The 23,286-nt window shown below is 42.9% G+C and overlaps 1 protein-coding gene across 1 annotated transcript in view; it reads right to left on the bottom strand.

The window, feature by feature from the left end:
• Window positions 1-23,286, bottom strand: part of WDR12 (WD repeat domain 12) — a 247,164-nt gene that overhangs the window by 90,419 nt on the left and 133,459 nt on the right. The window contains exon 7 of the mRNA XM_069226036.1: window positions 5,585-5,630. Within this exon, the coding sequence (XP_069082137.1) occupies window positions 5,585-5,630 (46 nt within the window). The remainder of the gene's footprint in view (window positions 1-5,584; window positions 5,631-23,286) is intronic.

Genomic DNA, 23,286 nt, shown 5'->3' with positions numbered 1-23,286 from the left:
CATTATCCTAATAAGACTACTGGATTTGGGTGGGAGAATCACCTGAATTGCAGGGTACTGAGTACAATCCCACACCATGTGACACCTGTCAGCCTAATCTGGGTTTTCAGGCTAACTAGCAGCGCCTCATCTCTGCCCAAAAGCAGGGATGATTGTGGCAACCGGGAGCACGACAAGAAAGAATCCTCAGGGGAACTGTGGTTGATCAGATCTCATCCCTTTCTCTCAGTTACATTAGTCTCACACAGGCAAAAACAACAGAGGCAGAATATAGTTCAATAAGGGTTTATTGAAGTAACTCAATCTTAGATAAAATGGCATCTATTGCAATAACGAGGATAATAAAACACAATAGAAACAAAATTGTGACAAGGAGAGTGAAACACAAAAACAGTCCCACCATACTGTCACTAGGAGTGATATATATTTTTCCTACCTAAGCTATGTTAGAGCAGAACGTGATAAGCCTTAAACTGCCCTTAAGGTTTCGCCCCAGGAAAGAAATCATCCCCCATACCTGAGCAGGGAAGCCTGTTTTCTAAAAAAGACACCGTCCCCATGTAGGCCAGGGCTTTGGTAGTCTAAGCAAACAGCAATAGTAAAGACGATGCAGTCGTGGTCATCTGGATGGAATCTCCCTCTGACATGCAAGGGACAGAGAAGTGTTTATATAATAAAACAGCCAATGTTCTAGGAAATGTCCCCTTGTAAGAATGTATATGTTTCTGTGAATGTCGGAGACACAGCGTACCACTTTTGCCGGCAATCCTATCTCACTGCAGCCTTGAAGAAAGCACAAAATTAAATGAATGCAGTGGTAAGAACTTAATGCTTGCCTAGGCAAAGCAACAAACCGATAGAGAAAATAAAACAACACAAGAAATGTGGCTCATGCTAGAAAAATATAGCGAGGCTGAATAAAATGTAACTAGGCCAAAGTGTATAACGGACGCCTTGCTAAAATAATGTGTCTAAAACATGGCAAAAATAGTTATACAACAAAAGGTGCCTGTGACTGACATAGCATACAAGGAGTAAAAGGAGAGGACAAGGACAGTCACTGAAATGGCCTCTGGCAGCGAATTAGAGCCCACAAAGCAAAAAGACACAGAGTAAGATCAATCACCCAGGGTACCGGGCAGGCTGAGTGTGCAGCAACCATGATGCCCAAGCTAGACACAGATAAGAAGACTATTTCAAGACTGCTGGCATTAAAGGCATCAGAGGCATCAGAGAGATTCAGGATGAAAATGGAGCTATTGTTGTGATAGACAGAATGTGAAGTTTGAAATTATTGCGACAAAAGACTCAGCAGGAAAACCCTACAAGAAAAAAACAGGACTAGAGCAGAATACACAAGTTCCTGGGGCAAAGCAGACCTTCCAGACAGGAGTTTGGAAACTCTGTCCCTAAAGTCATACATGTAATCCTCCTGCATGTAAATCTCATACTAACAGATGGTGGTTGGGGAGATGCAGTGAAACCACAGCCATGGGTAGGCTTTCAAATCTGAGGTCTGGCTTTAAGGGGACAAGTTTAGTCCATCCATAAAACTGGATCTAGTATAAACCTGGTATGAAGGAGGCAACATTTTGTTTCTTGCTCGTCTGCAACTCTTAGTCTGTACTAACTGCAGCAGGTGGGCAGACAATATTTCCCAAAGCTCTATGTGAAAAAGGGAAATAAATACACTTCTATGAGCTATTTAAATTCTGCCTTGGAAACGGCACAAGGGATAAAAAGACATCTTCCTTCAAGCTACATTTGTGTACTTCGAGGGCGTGGTAATCCTTTCTTTATCATTAATGTTTTTTTCAGTTTCATTCATTTATTTAATATTTTTGGTTTAATGTATAATATTTTCATTTCCATGAAAATTGTCCTTTGTGTGTTTAGCCTTGCCTGGCTACAAACTACAAAGGCATTTATGTACCCGTCATCCAGTTTCACTGCTGCAAAAAATGGCCACATTCAAACAATACCAAGTAAAGATGATTCTTATTGACCCAGACTTGCTATGTCTGTGATGATTGCCATACCTCTTAGGGTTATCCATTCTGCCACTGTGAAGAAATGGTGTGTATTATATGGTGTGGAAGTGAGACATCATAATGTAACAAACTACTGACCCTACTAGAACCAGTCAGGTCTTGTTTGTCAACCCTTATCTCAACCCTGGGTAGTTGTGGCTTTGTGCAGTCAGACTACAACAAAAGAACCAATGTAAAGCATTTAACCAGCACTGAGACAATCGAAGAACAAAGAAACCGACACTGAGGAAATCCGACACCAATTTATAAAAATAGGTTATATTTTTATTAATTTATGGACAATAAGACAAAAAAGATCCACTGAGGGATTCTAAAGCTAGAGACTTTTAAAGGGACAATAAATCAAGACACTTCACTCAACTACCAAACCGCATTGGCAAATTCAATTAATTTGTCACTTAAAAACTTTCTCAGCAAAAGGTTTCACCTAGGATGAATGAAGTTGCTTGGAAGTACTTTGGGCAACAAACTCCATCAGAAAGCAAGGCAAGGTGATTACAAGGTCTGAACAAACAGTTACCATGGCAAGAAAAGCAGTCTTGTCCAGTTCAAGTGCCACTAACTTCTATGGAGTGGGCCTGATACAAGGGATACAGAAGATGTTCAAGGATGTTTAAGATGCTGTACAGGCGATGGGGTCAAAGTCCCTTGAAACCCTTTTTCATCTAGCAAAAGTCCACTCACCACTGGACTGGTCACACAAACCAAGTAGTTTCCTTCTTTTAGCAATAACATTTCTTCTGGAAACCAATCTGCACTCCAATGATTCTCCTGTGTCCAGCGGACTCGGGTACAACTTTTTTGCACTGGACTGCGCTAAAGTGAGGACTGACGATTCCGTGAATCTTGGCTATCAACTCAGCTAGGAAGGCGCCCTCAACTTTTGTGGCCCTGCGCTGTGAACAGAAAGTCAGCCAACCGACTCTTGGAGTCTCTGCTTCGGGCTGGGCTTGGGTTACAGCTTCTCCACAACCAGGACACCACAGTCACAGTTCTAGCTTCGCTTGCTCAAGGAGCAGCAACTGCAGTCCAACTTTGGTGCAGTTTCTTATTTGCCGGTTCCAGGGTCAGCAGGGCAGTCCTTCGGTTCTCTTTTCCAGTGTAGGCAAGATCTGAGTTCTGGGTTCCAATGGTGCCCTTTTATGCCCAGAAAGTGCCCACTGGGAAAGTCGCAGTCACTAGCCAATGGGATACTACAGTCTGTCTCGCTTATTGACAACTTCCTGTGAAATGTGGCGTCTAGCTATTCCAGAATGGCGGGTTCTGCCAACTCGCAAGAAGGCAGAACCCTACCTCGAGCATGTGGCTACCAGTGGACTATACGCCCACAGGAAAAACAATTAAGCAACTGTTTTTTCTCTCTATACCCACTGCCAGGCCCATTGTATGTGTGTGCACCACTTGCCCTTCAAATGTGGCTTCCCCCTTTGAAGCTCTCCATTTGGGTAAATACCCTGACAACCTGTGCGGCTTCTTGCTGGGGAGGGGGGGGGGGGGGGGGGGAGTAACACCTCCTCCAAGTGTCAGGCCTCTATTGTTAGCTTTCCTATGAGTCGTTCACATGTCTCCTCAGGAGGACAGAAAGCAGTCTGTGTGCAGCTTAAATGGGCAATGGAAACCTTAGGCAATCAAAGTGGCAACTTACTAAAGTTGCACTTTGCCCATCAATTACATTAAATTTGATTCAACCATTAATTGGATTTAATGCATTTATTTTTTGATACTATGAAATACCTATCTCAGTAGTCCCAATCAGACAATCGGAAGTTAGCAGAGTTGAAGTGTCAGCCTGTAACTCTGTACTTGCCAATGAATTTACCGGTCTCTCTTATAGTAAAAGCAATAATTAAGGGGTTTTACTGCCAGAATCTGCAAAACACACGTTCTGCTTTGTAACATATCGCACCAGATTTTAGGACTCAGGAGACATACTGTAGGGGTGACAGACATATTCAAAGGGAGACTTGGGGTTTGCTATTATCGTAAATGGCAAAATTGAGTTAGCAGTTAAAACTGCTCTACCAGTCTGCAGTGGCAGTCGTCAAGACAAGTTTCACACTGTCATACTTGTGGTGGCACAACTAGTGCTGCAGTCAAAGAGTGACACTTTAACGTACAGGCCCTAAGTTCCCCTGGTACCATAAACCAGGAACTTACAAAAAGGTTAAGCTATGACAACTTGGTATAGGCCAATCAACTATACACTTTCACAAGGGTCAGGGCACATGCACCGAGTCCCAGTCAGGGCATTTCAGAGCTACTAGACCAGTGCTCAGTAGTCTAATTGGTGCAAAGAGTGAGGCGAAACCTGCAAAACACATGTTTCCTCACATCCACACAGCCGGATTATGTACAGGCCAGTCCATTTTTTCCAAGTTTGTCAGAGAACATTGGGCACCCAGCCCCTCAACTACCATTGATGAACTTGACCACCCAGCTCCTCAATATATTCTTTACTTGGTCAAACATGGCTTACAATGTTCCTGCATGAAAGATAATCTGGCTATAATTATTGCTTCCTCCACATGTCTCAGGCATTGTTTTTCACAATTTCCTGGATTGAAAATGTTCTAGAATGCTTTAGAAAAACCATAACACAGTAAGAAAACCTTCTCCTTCTTGGTAAAGGAAACTGATGGGCTCCTTTTCAGCCAGTGCACAAGGCTGACCTCTTACATTTGTCCTGGAAGGTCACCATTATAGTAGACATCACCTCAGCCAAGGTTGGGGGTGGTGTGGTCTGTGAGCTCAGAACTCAGAAGCGTGGGAGACTCTTAAATTGCAACAAGATTGCTCTAAAAACTAACCATTCTTACCTCCTTTCAAAAGAATATTTAACATTTTCACAAGAATCAGACAGACAACTCCCCTACCTACCTTTTCCTCACACCCTTTCATCCCCAACAGAGAGGTCATTACACCGTTTAAAAGAATGATTTGCTACCACATAGGCATGACAGAAAATATACACAAATCAGCATTACTCATGGTTAACTGGTGCCGATCATGCTGGTTTGGTTTCCTCAAAGAAAGTCTTTGTGCCAGAAAGATGTGCCCTCAGAAGCAGCTTAAAAGAGTATGAGGAAATGCAAGGCCAAGCACTGCAAGGGTTAATGCTAGCTAGGCCATCTATCTAGGCATATTATTTAGCATTAAACCCAACTTTTTAAAGCTGTTCATTCTATATTAAAATCAAAACCTTCCTGTGCAAACACATAAATCGGCTGAGCTTTCAACATGGGTAAGTCCTTCGTATGAGATATAGAGATCATAATATCACAGGTCAAACAAAGTTGACTAGGACTTTATGCATCATTCAGCACTCTGTAACAAAAGTGAACAGGTGCCAAACTGGATTGACTTGGCGTTAGGCCCATCTCCAGTCCCATGGGCAGTGAGTACTTAAGCAAATTAAACTGAGCTTGCTTTTTCATGGACTGACAGTTTCAGTGGTTCAAAAAAGGGCAATATACTTAAAACACAACAAAGTATCTTGAGTAAGTAGATTCAAAAGAAGTGCTTGGGTTGCTTACCTGCAGACCATATCTTCAACATTTTGTCCCAAGACCCACTGCAGAACTAAAGAAACAAAAGACATTTGCATAAAACTGTATCGGAGTCAAAGCCACCACTGCATTCACATGTCCTATGATAGAACATTAACACACAATATCACAAAAAGCAGTGGCAAAGAATAATAGCAATGCAACTCCTACTAGAGAACTACATGTCAAGAGTGAATCTTCCTATTCCAAGGACAAATTTCACTTGCAGCTGATTTACTGAACTCTGCTGTTCAGTGGGCACAGAACCTTAGGTGCCACTGGCTGGTTACAGGGCAGGACAGGCCTTTTATTCCACTGGGCATTTCCCTGATGGTGTGCAACAGCCTTTAGGGAGGGTTTCAAAAGCCCTGGGACGCTCCTGGTGCCACTTTCACTGTGCCTAGCTCCCCAAGGTTAACTGCAGCAGGAAAAGGGAGGCCTCAAAGGAGCGAGAACAAGAAGAGGGGAAGGTAGAAAGAAAGCAATCAGTGAGTGAGAAGAGAGAGAGAGGACAGAAGAAGAGTGACAAGAGTATGGATGGATGGACAGTGAGACTACACAAGTAAACAAAGGGAGTGAGGGAGGTTTGAGCATATTTTACTGAGCTGCTTTTGGTTTCCCACTCCAGCTGGTTATCAAGACAACATTAAGTGATGTTTCTTAAGTATGGGAAAGGACCCTGGCTCCCCAGCCTTAGCTCACATCAAGATGTGCCACCCATAAGAAATGACCACAGTACAATGCCCGGCAGTTTGTTGGCCCACCTGTTCCTACTAAGGGCACAACGGGCGTATTATACATACGGAGCACTTTTCCTGTTTGCGGCATGGCGCACCTTTCAAGGGCAATGCGTTGTATCACAATGAATGTGCCGCCTTCATTGCGCATACAAACTCGTGCTGCCCTGGGGGCAGCACATTCAAGTGAAATGTGGGGCAGTTATTCAAAAGCTGCTCCATGTTTCTCTGTGATGGCGGCATGCCGCCTGCATTTCCGAGAAGGATTAAGGATACCCTTATAGGTGGGTGCGGTGAGTGACTTCACCCACCTGCAGGGGGATGTCTGTGGTCCAGGGGCTGCTTTTACGAGGCACACTGGAAGTGTGCCATCTTTTTGTGGAGCACTTTCAAGTGCACCTTCTAAGGGCATGTTTGCCGCTGCACTCTCATCGGTAATACAGCAAATGGGCAAAGTGATTCACTGATTTGCATGGGGGCACACACCCATGCAAATGAGGGAACGTACTGTCATGATCGTGTTGGGCCTATATGTACACCAGCACTATCAGTATTACAGAAAGGGACACACAAGTTTCTCGGTCCCTTCTATAATCCCACTGTGCCTGGAGGCATACAAAGTGGACGAACATGCCTGTTGCACCCCCAGGGGACAATGTATAATATGGCCCAGGACTTCATTTAAAAAAAATATATCAATACAGTCTTAGACTGCGAACTCTGCAATTGTTTGCAAGCCAAACAGTGGGATTTCACATGAAGAAGAGACGAGCCTCCTTACAAGACACCACAGCATACTGTCCCTCCTCGCTGCTATCAGACACACTAAAGTATACAAAAAAGTTATGGATGGAATCTTAGAATTATCTGCCACTGGTAATTATTCAGGCCGAATCACAGTCCATTGTTATTTTGCATACCATGCCAACTCAGCTTAGACCGAGCCACATGTAAACCAGTCTTGACCTTGCTCCAATGGGAACAGTCCACCTTGAACTGACAGGCCATGCCTTCCCTGAACTGGAACACAAGCAACCCAGGACTGGTTTCCCCTAGTTAAGGCTTATCAGACATATATAGCATGGTTCTAGAGAGACACAGGGGTGTGGAATTTATTAAAATATCTACTTGTCCAAGGGACAGGTTGCTTCTCAAATCTACTTGTCCTGTAAAAAGATCTACTTGTCCCTTTGGTGCCATGTAGTGTGGCAACAAATTATGGCAGCAATTAATAGCCTCTCTGATTATGCCAGGGATACTACCATAGTAGGGCTTGAATACTTACCTACTGTAGCAATTTCCTTATTTTGCCACCTTTCTGCAGATCTGCATACTGGGGCTGGAGGAAGCAGTAAGCAATAGTTCCAGGGCTGGAATGCCTTTGAGTCTGCAAACCTACTAACCTGCATGTTTTAAAGATTTTTACCAGCTTCTCTCTAATATTTTCCCATAATAAGAAAGGTTGGACATTTACTCCGGACAATGGCAGAATTAGAACTTCTTCCAGAGTTGGGAAGAAAGTGGCTAGAGGGAAAATGAACTTGCAAATGCTCAATAGATTTTCACATGAGCAAATCTACACATCGTATTTACCCATGCTAAAATACAGTTCACAAATATTTTACAGAGGTACGACATATACCATGGGTGCACTTTTGTGACTTTCTTAAAAAATTTGAGGCCACATGTAGGTAGGTTCAGATTTGTGACCTGCAAATTGCGAGTCGCAAATCCGAATGTAGGATGGTGTCCTTGACACCATCTGTGATTCGCAAGGGCTTCGCAAATGCCCACCTCATGAATAATCATGAGGTGGGTCGCAATTTGCGACCCCCTCGCGAATGGTGGCCTGCTGGAGACAGAGCAGGACCACTGCCTGCTCTGAATTATTTTTTACAGTGACATTCACAATGGGGAAGGGGTCCCATGGGGATCCCTTCCCTTTTGTGAAAGTGTTAGCACCCATTTGAAATGGGTGCAAACTGCGATTGGTTTGCGCCCGCGTTCGCAGTCACAAAACAATCCTACATTGCACTGCGAGTCGCAATTAGGAAGGGAACACCCCTCACTAATTGCGAGTCGCAAACCCGTTTTGTGATTCGGTAACCAGGTTACTGAATTGCAAAACTGGGTTTGTGCATCGCAATGTGCTTTTTGCACGTCGCAAACAGCGAAAGTCGCTGTTTGCGACATGCAAAAAGCTACCTACATGTGGGTCTTGGTCCCTAATTAGGTCTGGTGTTAACAAAGACATTTTGTTTTTATTAAACTTCTATTTCTCTCTCTTTCGGCTGGCTTTAATGTGAGTGATCGCATTCTGCTCTTCCACAAGGAGCAGATTGCCACACAAAGTAGTTTTGTTCAGTGTCAGGAACTACAGTGGCAATCAGTGACATAACGAAACTGGAGGGTGCCCCTTTGCAAAGAACATGGAGGAGCCCCCTCTCCAGACTCACTCAGGGCTGGTGCTGTGCTGAAGGGGCCCCCTGGGGGGCGGCTGTGGGGCCTTTGTTATGCCGCTAGTGGCAACGTGTGCTTTTAGAGTTCAAAAACTTGGGGGCGGGTGGGGGGCGGTTGCCAGTGTTTGTTACAATGTTGAGGGCCTGGTAGCTCCCACAACAATAAAGTGTTACAAAAGCCATGTCAAAACAAGACACGCATTGATGAAACTAAAAGACTTATAAAAATATGTCAGATCAGTTGGCTTTGTCAGTGTTTGTTTATTTTCATGCTTCCCATAATCGTGTTGAAAATGGTTACATTGATTTTCCATTAGAAATATTTTTGGGAAATACTACCATGCATCAACACATTTTACTAAATGACACTTCATTTGCATATAATCAGAGAGCATTCTGGGAGCATTATACTTAGCATCTTAGCCTAAACTTTTCAAACGTGTGTACACCTTTTTTTTTTTTGTACTGGAACCAACGTCCGTAGTGAAGTGTGACCTTAAAACATTTATTTACAGCACTCACCCGAATAATGAAGGCTTTCAAATAATGAACCATAAATACAAGTTTGAACAGCAGTATCCTTTGGAAACACATTACCTCAACTGCAGAGAGTTCCACTCTCTGTAAACAGGCAGCCAAAGGGTTTGTGCTGCAGGGGGTTGGGCCTACTTGTCCCAAGGACAAAGTAAACATAAAGACTTGTTGCCCTTGACCCCAAACAAGATGTCCCGGGCGTCGGGCAATAGGAATTCCACATCCCTGGAGACAGCATGAACGGGATCCACGTCTGGCCAATCAGTCAGGATAGGCTTTGGATAGGAACATTCAGGGAGGACACTGTGTCTGATCCTATACTTTTAGGCATCTGCTCCAGTTATACACAGTTGCTCTTGCTAATCTAATTATATTTTTATATTTAAATGTGCCTGTCAGCATGTTTTATTATGTCTTCGGGTGTCACACAAGCTTTTTTCAATTCTGTCTCAGATAGGTGTATTCTGCAAACCATCTCACAACCCGCTGGGCTGCTATATAATTTATCTTGTAATCCAAGACTTCAACGTACCCTCAAACACAGGACGTTGAAGCTTAAGTAGTGAAACACTATGTCTATTGGAATTCCATAACGAGCCTAGCAGAACATTATGTATCTTCTTAAACAGGAGAACTGGTACTAGCAAAGTGATACAATCTTACTGCTATTATGCTCAGAACCACAAGCGGCAGGGACCTTCAAAACACAACATTTCCTGTAAGAGAAGTGTAGTATATTTATGGAATGTTAATAGAGTTCCCTTTGAATGTATTATGGAATGGTTAGATGGTTGAGATCTGAATAGACATCTTGAGCGGTGGGCAGAAGCAGCTAAGAGTCGTGGATGATGTGTATTATTACCATCCTAACTAAAGAAGCTGCTTTCCATCTGCTGCGGAGTGTTCCTGCTTTCCTACACTGGCAACAATTGTCAATAACCTCACTTCGTCTCTCCCCTCAACAGCACTGGCAACCTCTTCAAGTAATTTTATTTACTGGACTCTAATAACGTTTCTGAGGGATGAACATTTGAGTACTGGGAGCAACTGGCATCTAATATTTTGTCTCCAATGAAGGTTATTAAAGTTTTTTATAATGCTCTGAAAAAGGGGACCACAGAATCTGAATAAGGTAGCAAAACTGACCTGTGTGATGAGTATTTGTGATTATGAGAAAAAGAATGGTGGTGTTGAAGAATCCAAAGTATGTATTCCACTGGGCATTTCCCTGATGGTGTGCTATAGCTCTTGGGGACGGCAAGAAAGAACCGGTTTATCTGAAAGATTATGAGTGATTTCATAAACTTCCAATGTGTCTCATTCAAGGCATTTTATTTATACTTTGAAGTCTCAATAGTACATTGCATATTAATGTTATAAACGCTTGAAGATGCAAGTACTTTTCTAGGTTTTGTTCCATCTTCTTCTAATATTGTGTAATTAGTTTTACTTCTTTGTTTAAAGGCAAGGAGATGTGTGGTATCTTGCATTATGGAATGTTACCATGGATGGCAACACAGTTTCACTTTCTAAAGAGACAAAATGCCAGCAGAACCTGCCTCAGTGATGAGCCACTAGAAGGTACCCTGAGAAATGTCTCAAGTCACATAGAACAGCTCTGTTCTCAGAGGTGGGTGTCTCTCATTTAGCTGATAAGGTAAAAAAAAACACTCATGATTTATGATCTGAATGGACTGTAGACAGGCCAGGGCTACAGCAAGGATTCTCTGTCACACTCTGCCTACATTTAAAAGCTAGAGCCCTTGCTATGGACAATAATTCTCACCAGCATAACTGCCGACATTCTGTAACTTCTAGCGATTATAATATGCTGCACATGCAAACGCCAGGCTTTACTTCCTGATTCCTAGAACACGTGCTGATCACGTGGTGCTCGAGCTCAAAAGAACTAGACTACTAAAAAGCAACAAATACTAAAACAATGTAGATACAACATTTAGAAAATGGGACTTTCTAAACTTGCAAAACAGCTGTGACTCAAACCGCAATTGCGAGTACAATAAGGCTTGCAATACTACTACGCCTGACACTCACTATTTTCAGGTATTGCTGGTTTAACATGAAAAAGGTTTCCAAACTCACAAGATGGTTGTGACCCAGACTGCAGCAATTAGACCATAAAACTTGTGACGTAGTCAAGTAGCAATACATTGTTGGGGAGCGGCTCTGCGCCTGATACGGTGGGCCCACCACCTAACGAGCCTGACTCACTTGTGGAAAGGCACATGGCTAGAACAACTCTCAACACTAAATCGCTTCCACCAATGGGACCAGATAGGAATGATATACCTGGGAGACATCTACAAAGAAGATATTTTAATGTCCTTTCAGGATTTAAAAGAGCAATATGCTCTAGCAAATACACAATTCTTCCCCCACACACTCAACTCCCAGAATATAGCCCTCTTGAGACTAAGATACTAATGGGGCGTTTGGAGCAGGAGAGCAATAACCCAAATCTACCGATCCTTGCTCACTCATGCTCCGGAAGGCTGTGACTCCCTGAGACAAAACTGGGTAATTTGGGTTGGTGAATTATAGGACACTGAATGGAGGGAAGCATCCCTGGCCCCAAGGGAACTAGCTATATATCCATGCGCTTGCGTATGGTACAGATCAATTACTTCAAAGCAAACTACCTATCCACCTCACACATACAACAAACGTTTCCAGAGGCCCTGGCTGGCAATTTATTAATCCCGCGGCCTTCCTCAGGAGCATGCCAAAGTGTGGTGGGAATGGTGGAACTATCATGGGTTGTCAATATATAAAGGTCCCACCATGTGGAGACTGTCATGCATGCAATGTCACAGTTCTGAATATCTACTGTTCGCAACTAGTATTGTATAGAGGGTGCTCACTGTTTAAAAATAAATTAAATTGGTTATAAAAAAAAAAAACTTGTGATGTGAAGTGCACAGATTTAAACAAGTCTGACTTCCCACCCAAAGGCCAGACTTGATAGTTTGTTGGGGTCAGAGCAAGCACAAAATTAAGATAATTTATTTCCACACCAGTATGGTTATAGTTCAACCATTAGAGCATGCATAGCTGCTTCTGACAACCAAAGAGGCAGGCCTCCAAACGCAACCTAACAGAGCCAGTTGTCCACTGAGTTCGGCAAGCTTGTGGCTACATTTTCCAATACAAATCAATCAGACTTTCCTCTAATTCCATTAGATGCCTAGCACTCTCCCTCCATAAACAACAGGAGTCTGACTTCACGCACTTCAACCTCTAGGCATAAATGTTGAGTTGCAACAATATTTTAACATAGGTTAGCAAAAATACGAGGAGTATACACCAAATAAACAAGGCCTCAAAGGCTTGTGAGGCATGCTATGAGTGTTTGGTGGTGGGTCTCAGTCAGTGTTAAAGTCTAATGTGAACAGCACCTTTGTATTCAGATTTGTAAAACAGCATTGCGGCCAAGCTACTGTATTTCTGGATTCACTGAAGGCATCAGCTGCTGCTGAACACAAATAGGAGCGCAGTATGAGAGTCTCTCCCAAGCAGCAACCGAAAAGGACATTTTCTGGGTCGAGGGATTGGTCTCATCAGTGACAAAAGGGAAAACCTACAAGAAGAATGGAGAAGAGACTGACGCAACATAATACAAACAGAGCATGTGCCAAAGCAGCGACACCAGGACATAACATAAATCCACTCACTATGAAGTCACACCTTGGAAAACAGTGTCTGACATTTGATCCCGGACTTTGAATGCCCAGCAAATGTGACAAGATAAGAACAGGATTTACAGGCCTGTTTACAGAGGAGCTAACAGCAAGTGAAAAGATGAGCGCTCATCTGAAGTGCTCTTTAACAAAAAAACAAAAAAAGTAGTTCCTAAAACAGTTCCTAAAATAGGAACAGTGGATTGAGAGTAGTAATTAGTCCACGCTCTTGGGAGGGCTAAACACAGGAAAAGGCATGATGCATGCATGCCAAGGACAAATGGGGAAAAATTATCTGAGTGTGACGATGTAGCCAGCAAATTCAAAGCCTATGGGTGGGCTGAAGCTCACAAAGTATACACAACAGTCTAATTGAAAAAGAGCAAGCACTGTCTAGCGAAGACGTAAAAATGAGCACTGGTTACCTTAAATACACACAGCTGGGCACTCAGGGCACTAGAGTAATTAGATACGCAGAGGATATTACCATCCCAACACAATATATTGTCAGTATAAAACCCACAGCCTGAAACAAAAACCAAAGCACAGAAACTGTGTAACAATATACAATCAGCCAAAACAATTCTTACTGACTGTAATTAGACTTGCAGTAACTACATAAAATCAGCAGTCAGTACAGATAAAGAGACAGTCCCTCTCCCAGAGCTCTACACTGTGTGAAATGAGCTCACACTATGTCCAGATCCTCAGCACAGTCATTAAGGAGAGGAGCTCAAGCTTTCCTTAGTGCCTGCAATGAGACGCAAAATGTATGGCCAGCACAGTGATCAAAGAAGGAAAACAGAGACCAATGAGATTTCTTTATTGCCTGAAATGAACAGTCCAGTCTGCACAGATCACTGGCAAAGAGACAATAAGGAGGAGATTCAGACACTATTCAGCTCCCTGCAGTGAGCTCAAAGAAATAGAAACTCCCAAGTTCTCTATAGCTTTTACGACAGGAACTTGAAACAATGTATCCGTGCCTCAAGCTCCCTTCACAGACCAAGCACTAAAACAGTGGAAGCTTATTCTTACACATACAGTACACGTACAGCAAGGGCAGAAGCAGTAAATGTATCCATTACACACTACACTAACAACCGAAATGAAAGCTTCGGTCACCCACTCAAGACGCTGTAAGACTACTGCATACACAAAACAGATTTACTATGCCCAACAGAAGTAAACTCCTTCACACACAGAAATAGTCAATTTCTGACTAAAGCAAGGCAGGCTTTCTCACACACTCAACCAAGATTTAGACAAACAGCATCAGCACTCTTTATGCACAGAGAAGTCAGCATAAAAGTTGATATTCCTAGTAGGCACTTTGGTCCAACTGTTGCTATGGCGCTTGAAATCTTTCTAGCTTATGGCTTTACAAACTTAGAAACTATGAACTATGATGCAGCATAGGGAAGGGACTGGAGCGTGGCTACTCAGGCTATGGTAGGGGAGAAATGACCATAGTTCTGAAGGGTAGGGGAGCCTCACACACAGAACATGAAGCAGCACTGCTAGCTCCGCTGTCAAACATTGCACAGGCATCAACAGTGCAGGCTACATGCTACACATAACTGCCAAGGTTTCTTTCATATTATTATGAGCCCGTAACATGGCCTGAAACCTGGAAACATCAGTGGAAAGAGTCTATGTTAATGGCAGCTGAATGTGTGGGTTTGAAAGAGATATTACGTTGGTAATTACAAAAAAGCCGTCCCACAACAGCAATGCTCATGAGAGGGCAGAAAGTCCCTGATGTCTGTGTATGCATCTTCTATTATGTACATTGTCATTCTCCCTTACACTGCTTCTTCCTCTTCACTGCTCAGAAGCTCTCACCTTGGACAGGCATACAAGCCTTCATCAATTAGGTCTTATTCTTTCAGAGATACTTATTTGGCAAAGCAGTAGCAGTATGTGTGTCACTGCAGAGGACAACAAAGGTACAGGCACCTGGGATGGCTATGCGCTACATCTTGTGATCTAGGTGCAGTTGCAAAGGGCTTCTAGCAGCAAGAAAAATAAACTGCAGCAGCATCATAGCAAGATAGGGGCACAGACGTAACCTAGAAGATGAGTTTGCAGAGTTCCTCTAGGTCAGTGGTTCACAACCCTTTGACTGCTGTGGACCCCCACTTTATCATTACTGAACCCCAGGGACCCCGACTGAATCATTATTGGAATCTGGGTACTCCCACACTGAGGCATTACTGAAAGCTGGGGACCTAATCTGCTAATACTATTTAATTTTCTAAGCAGCAAGGACCCCCTGAGGAGGCTTTGCAGACCCCCCCAGGGGTCCCCAGACCACAGGCTGGGAACCACTGCTCTAGGTTATAGATGTTCTTTTCACACCCAACTTGGCTGCTGGACGAACACTGTTCCCCTCTCATTAAAGGACTAGGAAAGAAGGTTTCCACGTTGCTGAAAAACCAAGTGATGAATATGTGCCACACATAGTGCACAAACATAATGCCTCATTTGAATGGCATTTTTCACTTTACTGGGGTAAGGCAACATGCCACTTGAGTTACTCCCAACAGCCATAATATCCCTTCTAGAGCCATTTTTAAATTGTTTATATTTTGTGTTCTATACAACACAGAATTCACCCAACAGAGATTCAGAGCACTGTACATATGTGTGTGTGAAAGCAGCAGGCAGAAGACAACTAGGTGTTGTTCTAAGACTAATCAAATAAAATATTACTTACAATATAGCAAGTGAACCCAGAGGACGTCAGTACACTAGTTAAATGCTGTGTATGTGGAATAACTGAGTATTACAGATCAAATGTGTAACAGTTAGGTAGTTGTGCATTAACTAGCAGATGTGTCATAATAAATAACATTAGCAGTTCCAGATATATTTAAGTGAAGTACAGTTTAGGATGTAGTCTGGATTATCAATAACCAAAATCAAGAAATAAACGTGATTAAAATAAAGCTGTTGCCTGAGGGCCTTTTGAACAGTAGATAACTGGTTTACAAACAATCAAAAGAACAAACACTGTAATACATAACAGCACAGCACGAAGTAAACGTTTTTGCATAAAACAGTCCTACATTAACTAGTAGACATGACATAGAATAACATTTAGTTTGAGGTATATACATCAGTCAGAGCCTAGGTTTCAGCATGAATTGCCAAGTACCGAGCAGAATAAATATTACGTTGGAGGATTCCTTTAGCTTCAACCACCTGGAACAAGTGCTTCCTGTTTCTACACGGCGACACATGAATCTGCGTTCATACACCCTGATTTTTAAATCTACTGCAGTAATGTAAGCAGTAAGCATCCCAGTAATTAAACCCGATTGTCATTACTGCTGGAGCAATCATCGGCCTCAGTCTGTTATCAAAAGAGGAATGGTCGTATGGTACAGTTTAAGAAACTCTGCTGAATAATTGTGCATTACTTTTATGTGTGCAGTCATCAACAACGTGGGATCCAGCTGACTTTCAGTGGGGCTTGCTTTTGGAGACTGTAGCAATTTCAATAAGTTCAGTCGAGACAGGAAGGTACAGAACAATCATGAATACCCCGTTTATATTCAGGTGAGCAGTGAAAAGTCTGTTTTGACATCATGTATACATTCATTTCTTTGGCCTGCATGTAAGTCCAAATAATTCTCACTCAATGGCTCTTTCTAAATATTAAACATAGTGAGAAAAAGACAACACTCTTTGAAAATGCAGCTGGTAACTGCAAATCCTCAAGTCAATGCCTTGCAGGGCGGAAATAAAACTCTGACTCGTGGCAAACAATGAAGTTAAATCACAGTTTAAGCTGTCCAGAGACCTCATCCACCACACTGTCAGTCCAGCAGGGTTCAATGGTTGATGTTGTCAGACAGCATACAGAGATCAAACAATATAAAAACATCTTCTGCTCCTGTTGACCAAAAACCGCCAGGATTTTATTATGAAGATCAATTAGTATTTTTTTCTGTACTTTCCAAGAAAAATTCTAAAGATGTTTCAACTCGAATTGAGTGGGTTTCAATTAAGTCCTGCACCTAGACATTCAACTGTTACCTAGGTCCGCAAGTGAAAAAGAATATTGGAGATTAAGTACAAGTTAGCACACAGCATATAGAGTAATGCAGCCCAAGCCACAATCTGGCATCAGAATGTCTCACAGAATGTTTTCACTGACCATTCTAAATAAAGGCCTTTCATGTGTGCATTGTTAGCCTAACAAAGGAGGTTCTTATTTCATCATGCTTAGGGCAATTTGCAACATACTTTTGGTGCCCTGGACATAAAACCACTAACTGCCATGTTTTCCCTGCTGTAAACGACAAAAAGGCAGAAAACCATATCATGCCCAACTTCAGGCAAATTCAATCACTGTCCAATAAGTCCGAAGAGACTGATGTATGTACTGAATTGCATTGTATTCTAGTATTTATACAACGCTTACAACCCCATATGGGGCGCTGAAGTGCTTGCCTACAGCATGAATGAATATGATATTTCTATCACACAGACCTAGATATAAGACAGAGGAGTGCTGTACAGTGTCAACGCCTAGCATAAACTTAATGAGTCACAGGAGAGGTAGCTGGGTCCTGGACTGAAGCACTGTGATGTAGTGTTCTATTAAGAGGTGAGTCTTCAACACACAACTTTCTAAATTGGAGCAGCTTGGAACAGTCCTGATAATACAGGAAAGTTGTTCCAGATCCTGGGTGCTTAGATGGAAAAGGCTGCTGTCTTCTTTTTTTTTTTTTTTTACACTTCTTAGTCTGGAATCTGATGGCGTGCTGAGAACCACCAGAGATGGTGAGCTTGCCCGCAAGATAAGTAGGGGTGCTGGTCATGGTGGCTCTGTAAATTATGCAGCTGGTTTTGAAGATGGTGCAGGCCGGCAAGGGGAGCCAATGGAGTTTCATGAGGATGGACGTGATGTGATCTTATATTTCTTCAGGCCCTGGATGAGACGTGCTGTGGTGGGTAGGATGGTCTTCAACAGGTGCCAGTGTGGAGTCTGGGAGGGCTGGAGCAGGGTGCTACCTCTCCATATCTCATTAAAACAGTAGCATTGCAACCAAAACAGTTGAATTCCTATCCCAACAAACAGTGTATTGAGTCATTCCGCTCAGATGTAAAAGCTTTTGGTGTGCCCGAGGTCAGCTGAAAACGTAAGACTGCTTCTTTTCTCGACCATGATGAAGGGCACGCTTACTAGGTTTCCAAGTAAAGTGCCTAAAAGTGAGTGGTAATGAAAAATGGCACCTGTTAGGCCTGCAGTGTGTGAACGGTTTTGTCAAGATAGGTCTATGTAACACACAAACACTGCACACCACCATTCACCTTGTCACCCCTGGAAAACAAATATGTGCCCTGGTATTTAAAAAGTATATTTACACATTGCCCAGGTCCTATGTCAACAGAACTAACTGCGATCTACAGTTAAGGTATAATGAGTTCACAATCCTCCACATGATCTCTATCATTCACAACAAGGATGATACACCTTTATTTGATAAACAGTTCACTCCATAAATTTACTTTATAGGAGGCAACCAGGGAAAAAATTCTCACACAGCATATGTGCAATTGTTTAGGGAGCATGCTTTTAAGGTAATTTGAGAAAAGGCACTCTGCAGGTCATCACAGGGTACACCATCCTTTATTGCTCTATTCAGAGCAGACAACAGTTTTTGTCTTGAAATTAAGGATTTGTTTTCATTAGAAAAATGGACTGGGATGCCTGCTCTTTTACACATCTAAAATAGTTATTGTAAATCTATACACATTCTAGAGTCCCTCTTCTCAGACATCTGAAGATATGATTAGTGTGCCACATTAAGTCAAGGAGGCACTTAATTCTTGGTTCCAACCTTTCAGCCTCTGTAGTCATGTTCTTCAGGAATTTCCCCATGCAGAGATCATAGTCACTGATGCCACTAGCCATGAAAGAGAGCAACTCAGATTTGTGAATGTGTGTTCAGCAGGAATTGTACACCACAGAACTACATACAAATGATGATTGTCTATGGGGTCCTAAAGCTCTGATCATTGATGAAGTGCTGCCAATGTTTGTCTGGATCACCAGAAATGGAATGCAACCAATATGATGTAACCTTGTTGAAAATTCAACTGTGCATGTAAGCAGATGTGACTCTGATAATGCTTCAGTGATTCATATCAGAGGAGTCACGTTTTCTAGCTGGCACTGTGTTTTATGGCTAGCTGGTATTTTACATGGTGCACCTGTAGGAAGTTGGCTCTGTATTGAAAATGTCACTTACCCAGTGTACATCTGTTCGTGGCATCAGTCGCAGTAGATTCGCATGTTCTGCAATAGCTCGCCATCTGGTGTTGGGCCGGAGTGTTACAAGTTGTTTTTCTTTGAAGAAGTCTTTCGAGTCACGGGACCGAGTGACTCCTCCTTTTGTCTCCATTGCGCATGGGCGTCGACTCCATCTTCGATTGTTTTTCCCCGCAGAGGGTGAGGTAGGAGTTGAATTGTAGTAATAGTGCCCATGCAATGGAGTGACTAAGTATGCACCTATTTAAGGTTGAGATGATACATATATAAATAATTGAAGGTAACTTCCAAACTGCTACAGGCTCCGGGGGAGGCGGGTGGGCACATGCGAATCTACTGCGACTGATGCCACGAACAGATGTACACTGGGTAAGTGACATTTTCAGTTCGATGGCATCTGTCGCTGTAGATACGCATGTTCTGCATAGACTAGTAAGCAGTTATTTCCCCAAAAGCGGTGGATCAGCCTGTAGGAGTGGAAGTAGTGTGAAATAATGTTCTTAATACGGCTTGACCTACTGTGGCTTGTTGTGCGGATAACACGTCTACACAGTAGTGCTTGGTGAATGTGTGAGGCGTAGACCATGTGGCTGCCTTACATATTTCTTGCATTGGGATGTTTCCTAGAAAGGCCATGGTAGCACCTTTCTTTCTGGTTGAGTGTGCCCTTGGTGTAATGGGCAGCTGTCGTTTAGCTTTAAGGTAGCAGATTTGGATGCATTTAACTATCCATCTGGCTATACCTTGTTTTGATATTGGGTTTCCTGCATGAGGTTTTTGAAATGCAATAAATAGTTGTTTAGTCTTCTGATGTTTTTTGTTCTGTCAATGTAATACATCAATGCTCTTTTGACATCTAATGTATGTAGTGCCCTTTCAGCTACGGTATCTGGCTGTGGAAAAAACACTGGAAGTTCCACTGTTTGATTTAGATGGAACAGTGAAATAACCTTTGGCAAAAATTTAGGATTGGTCCTTAGGACGACTTTATTTTTGTGTAGTTGTATAAAAGGTTCCTGTTTGGAAACGCCTGAATCTCGCTTACTCTTCTTAGGGAAGTAATGGCGATGAGAAATGCCACCTTCCAGGTTAGGAACTGTATGTCGCAGGAGTGCATGGGTTCAAAAGGTGGACCCATAAGTCTAGTTAGGACCACATTTAGGTTCCATGAAGGAACAGGTGGTGTTCTTGGTGGTATAATTCTCCTGAGGCCCTCCATGAATGCTTTAATGACTGGTATCTTATATAGGGAAGTTGAATAGGTAGTCTGCAGGTATGCAGATATTGCTGCAAGGTGTATTTTAATGGAAGAGAAAGCCAGGTTAGATTTTTGTAAGTGAAGCAAGTAACCCACTACATGTTCTGGAGTTGTGTGTAATGGTTGTATTTGATTAATATGGCAGTAGCAAACAAACCTTTTCCATTTACTTGCATAGCAGTGCCTGGTGGATGGCCTTCTAGCTTGTTTTATGACTTCCATACATTCTTGGGTAAGTTGTAAGTGCCCGAATTCTAGGATTTCAGGAGCCAGATTGCTAGATTCAGCGATGCTGGATCTGGGTGTCTGATCTTTTGGTTGTGCTGTGTCAACAGATCTGGCCTGTTGGGCAATTTGATGCAGGGTACCACTGATAGGTCTAGCAGCGTTGTGTACCAGGGTTGCCTTGCCCAAGTTGGTGCTATCAATATGAGTTTGAGTTTGCTTTGACTGAGTTTGTTTACCAGGTAAGGAAGGAGAGGGAGAGGAGGAAAAGCGTAAGCAAATATCCCTGACCAGTTCATCCATAGGGCATTGCCTTGGGATTGTTCGTGTGGGTATCTGGATGCGAAGTTTTGGCATTTTGCGTTCTCCCTTGTCGCAAACAAGTCTATCTGAGGTGTTCCCCAGAGTTTGAAATAAGTGTTCAGAATTTGGGGGTGAATCTCCCATTCGTGGACCTGTTGGTGATCTCGAGAGAGATTGTCTGCGAGTTGATTTTGGATCCCTGGTATAAATTGTGCTATTAGGCGAATTTGGTTGTGAATTGCCCAACGCCAAATCTTTTGTGCTAGCAGGCTTAACTGCGTGGAGTGCGTCCCCCCCTGCTTGTTTAGATAATACATTGTTGTCATGTTGTCTGTTTTGACGAGAATGTATTTGTGAACTATTATTGGTTGGAAAGCTTTTAGTGCTTGAAAAACTGCTAGAAGTTCTAGGAGATTGATATGCAGTTTTGTTTGATGTACGTTCCATTGTCCTTGTATGCTGTGTTGATCGAGGTGTGCTCCCCACCCTGTCATGGAAGCATCTGTTGTTATTACGTATTGTGGCACTGGGTCTTGGAAAGGCCGCCCCTTGTTTAAATTTATGTTGTTCCACCACAGAAGCGAGAGGTAAGTTTGGCGGTCTATTAACACCAGATCTAGAAGGTGACCCTGTGCTTGAGACCACTGTGATGCTAGGCATTGTTGTAAGGGCCTCATGTGCAGTCTTGCGTTTGGGACAATGGCTATGCATGAAGACATCATGCCTAGGAGTTGTAATACCATCTTTGCTTGTATCTTTTGTGTTGGATACATGCGTTGTATGATGGTGTTGAAATTTAGAATTCTTTGTGGACTTGGAGTGGCTACTCCCTTTGATGTGTCTATTATGGCTCCTAGGTATTGTTGTACCTTGCGAGGCAGAATGTTGGATTTTGTAAAGTTGACGGTGAACCCGAGTTTGAAGAGGGTTTGTATGATCTGATTTGTGTGATTTGAGCACTCTATGAACGAATGGGCCTTGATTAGCCAGTCGTCCAAATATGGGAACACATGTATTTGCTGCCTTCTTATGTGTGCAGCGACTACCGCTAGGCATTTGGTAAAGACTCTTGGTGCGGTTGTTAATCCGAAAGGCAGTACCTTGAATTGGTAATGTATTCCTTTGAATACAAACCTTAGGTATTTCCTGTGCGATGGGTGTATTGGTATATGGAAATAAGCGTCCTTGAGGTCTAAAGTTGCCATGTAGTCGTGTAGTTTTAGCAATGGCAATACTTCTTGTAGTGTGACCATGTGGAAGTGGTCCGATTTGATGAAAGTGTTCACTACTCTGAGGTCTAGGATTGGTCTCAGCGTTTTGTCCTTCTTTGGTATCAGAAAGTACAGTGAGAAAACTCCTGTGTTTATTTGTGTGTTTGGCACTAATTCGATTGCATTCTTTTGCAATAGTGCCTGCACTTCTATCTCCAGGAGATTGGAGTGGTGTGTTGTTAAATTTTGTGCTTTTGGTGGTATGTTTGGAGGGAATTGTAGAAATTCTATGCAATAACCATGCTGGATAATTGCTAGAACCCAAGTGTCTGTAGTGATTTCCTCCCATGCTTTGTAATAATGACCTATTCCTCCCCCCACTGGTGTTGTGTGGAGGGGGTGAGTGACATGTGAGTCACTGTTTAGTAGTAGGGGTTTTGGGGCTTTGAAATCTTCCTCTATTTCTAGGGAATTGCCCTCCTCTATATTGTCCCCGAAAACCTCCTCTATACTGTCCCTGGTAACTGGACGGTGTTGCTTGTGAGGTGCTGGCTTGTGTGCTCTGACCCCGAAACCCCCCTCGAAAGGGCGTTTTACGGAATGTGCTGTAATTCCCTCTGCTCTGCGGGGAGTAGAGTGCGCCCATGGCTTTGGCAGTGTCCGTATCTTTTTTGAGTTTCTCAATCGCTGTGTCCACTTCTGGACCGAACAGTTCTTTTTCATTAAAAGGCATATTGAGAACTGCTTGTTGAATCTCTGGTTTAAATCCAGACGTTCGGAGCCATGCATGCCTTCTGATAGTTACAGATGTATTAATTGTCCGTGCAGCTGTATCTGCAGCGTCCATAGAGGAGCGGATCTGGTTGTTGGAAATGGCCTGTCCCTCCTCAACCACTTGTTTTGCCCTATTTTGTAAGTCCTTGGGCAGATGTTCAATGAGATGTTGCATCTCGTCCCAGTGGGCTCTGTCATAGCGCGC

This window comes from Pleurodeles waltl, chromosome 3_1 (assembly GCF_031143425.1).
Source record: "Pleurodeles waltl isolate 20211129_DDA chromosome 3_1, aPleWal1.hap1.20221129, whole genome shotgun sequence".
In the NCBI taxonomy this organism is placed as follows: Eukaryota; Metazoa; Chordata; class Amphibia; order Caudata; family Salamandridae; genus Pleurodeles; species Pleurodeles waltl.
The sequence above is the reverse complement of the archived record's forward strand: the minus strand, read 5'-3'. Positions and strand labels throughout refer to the sequence as shown.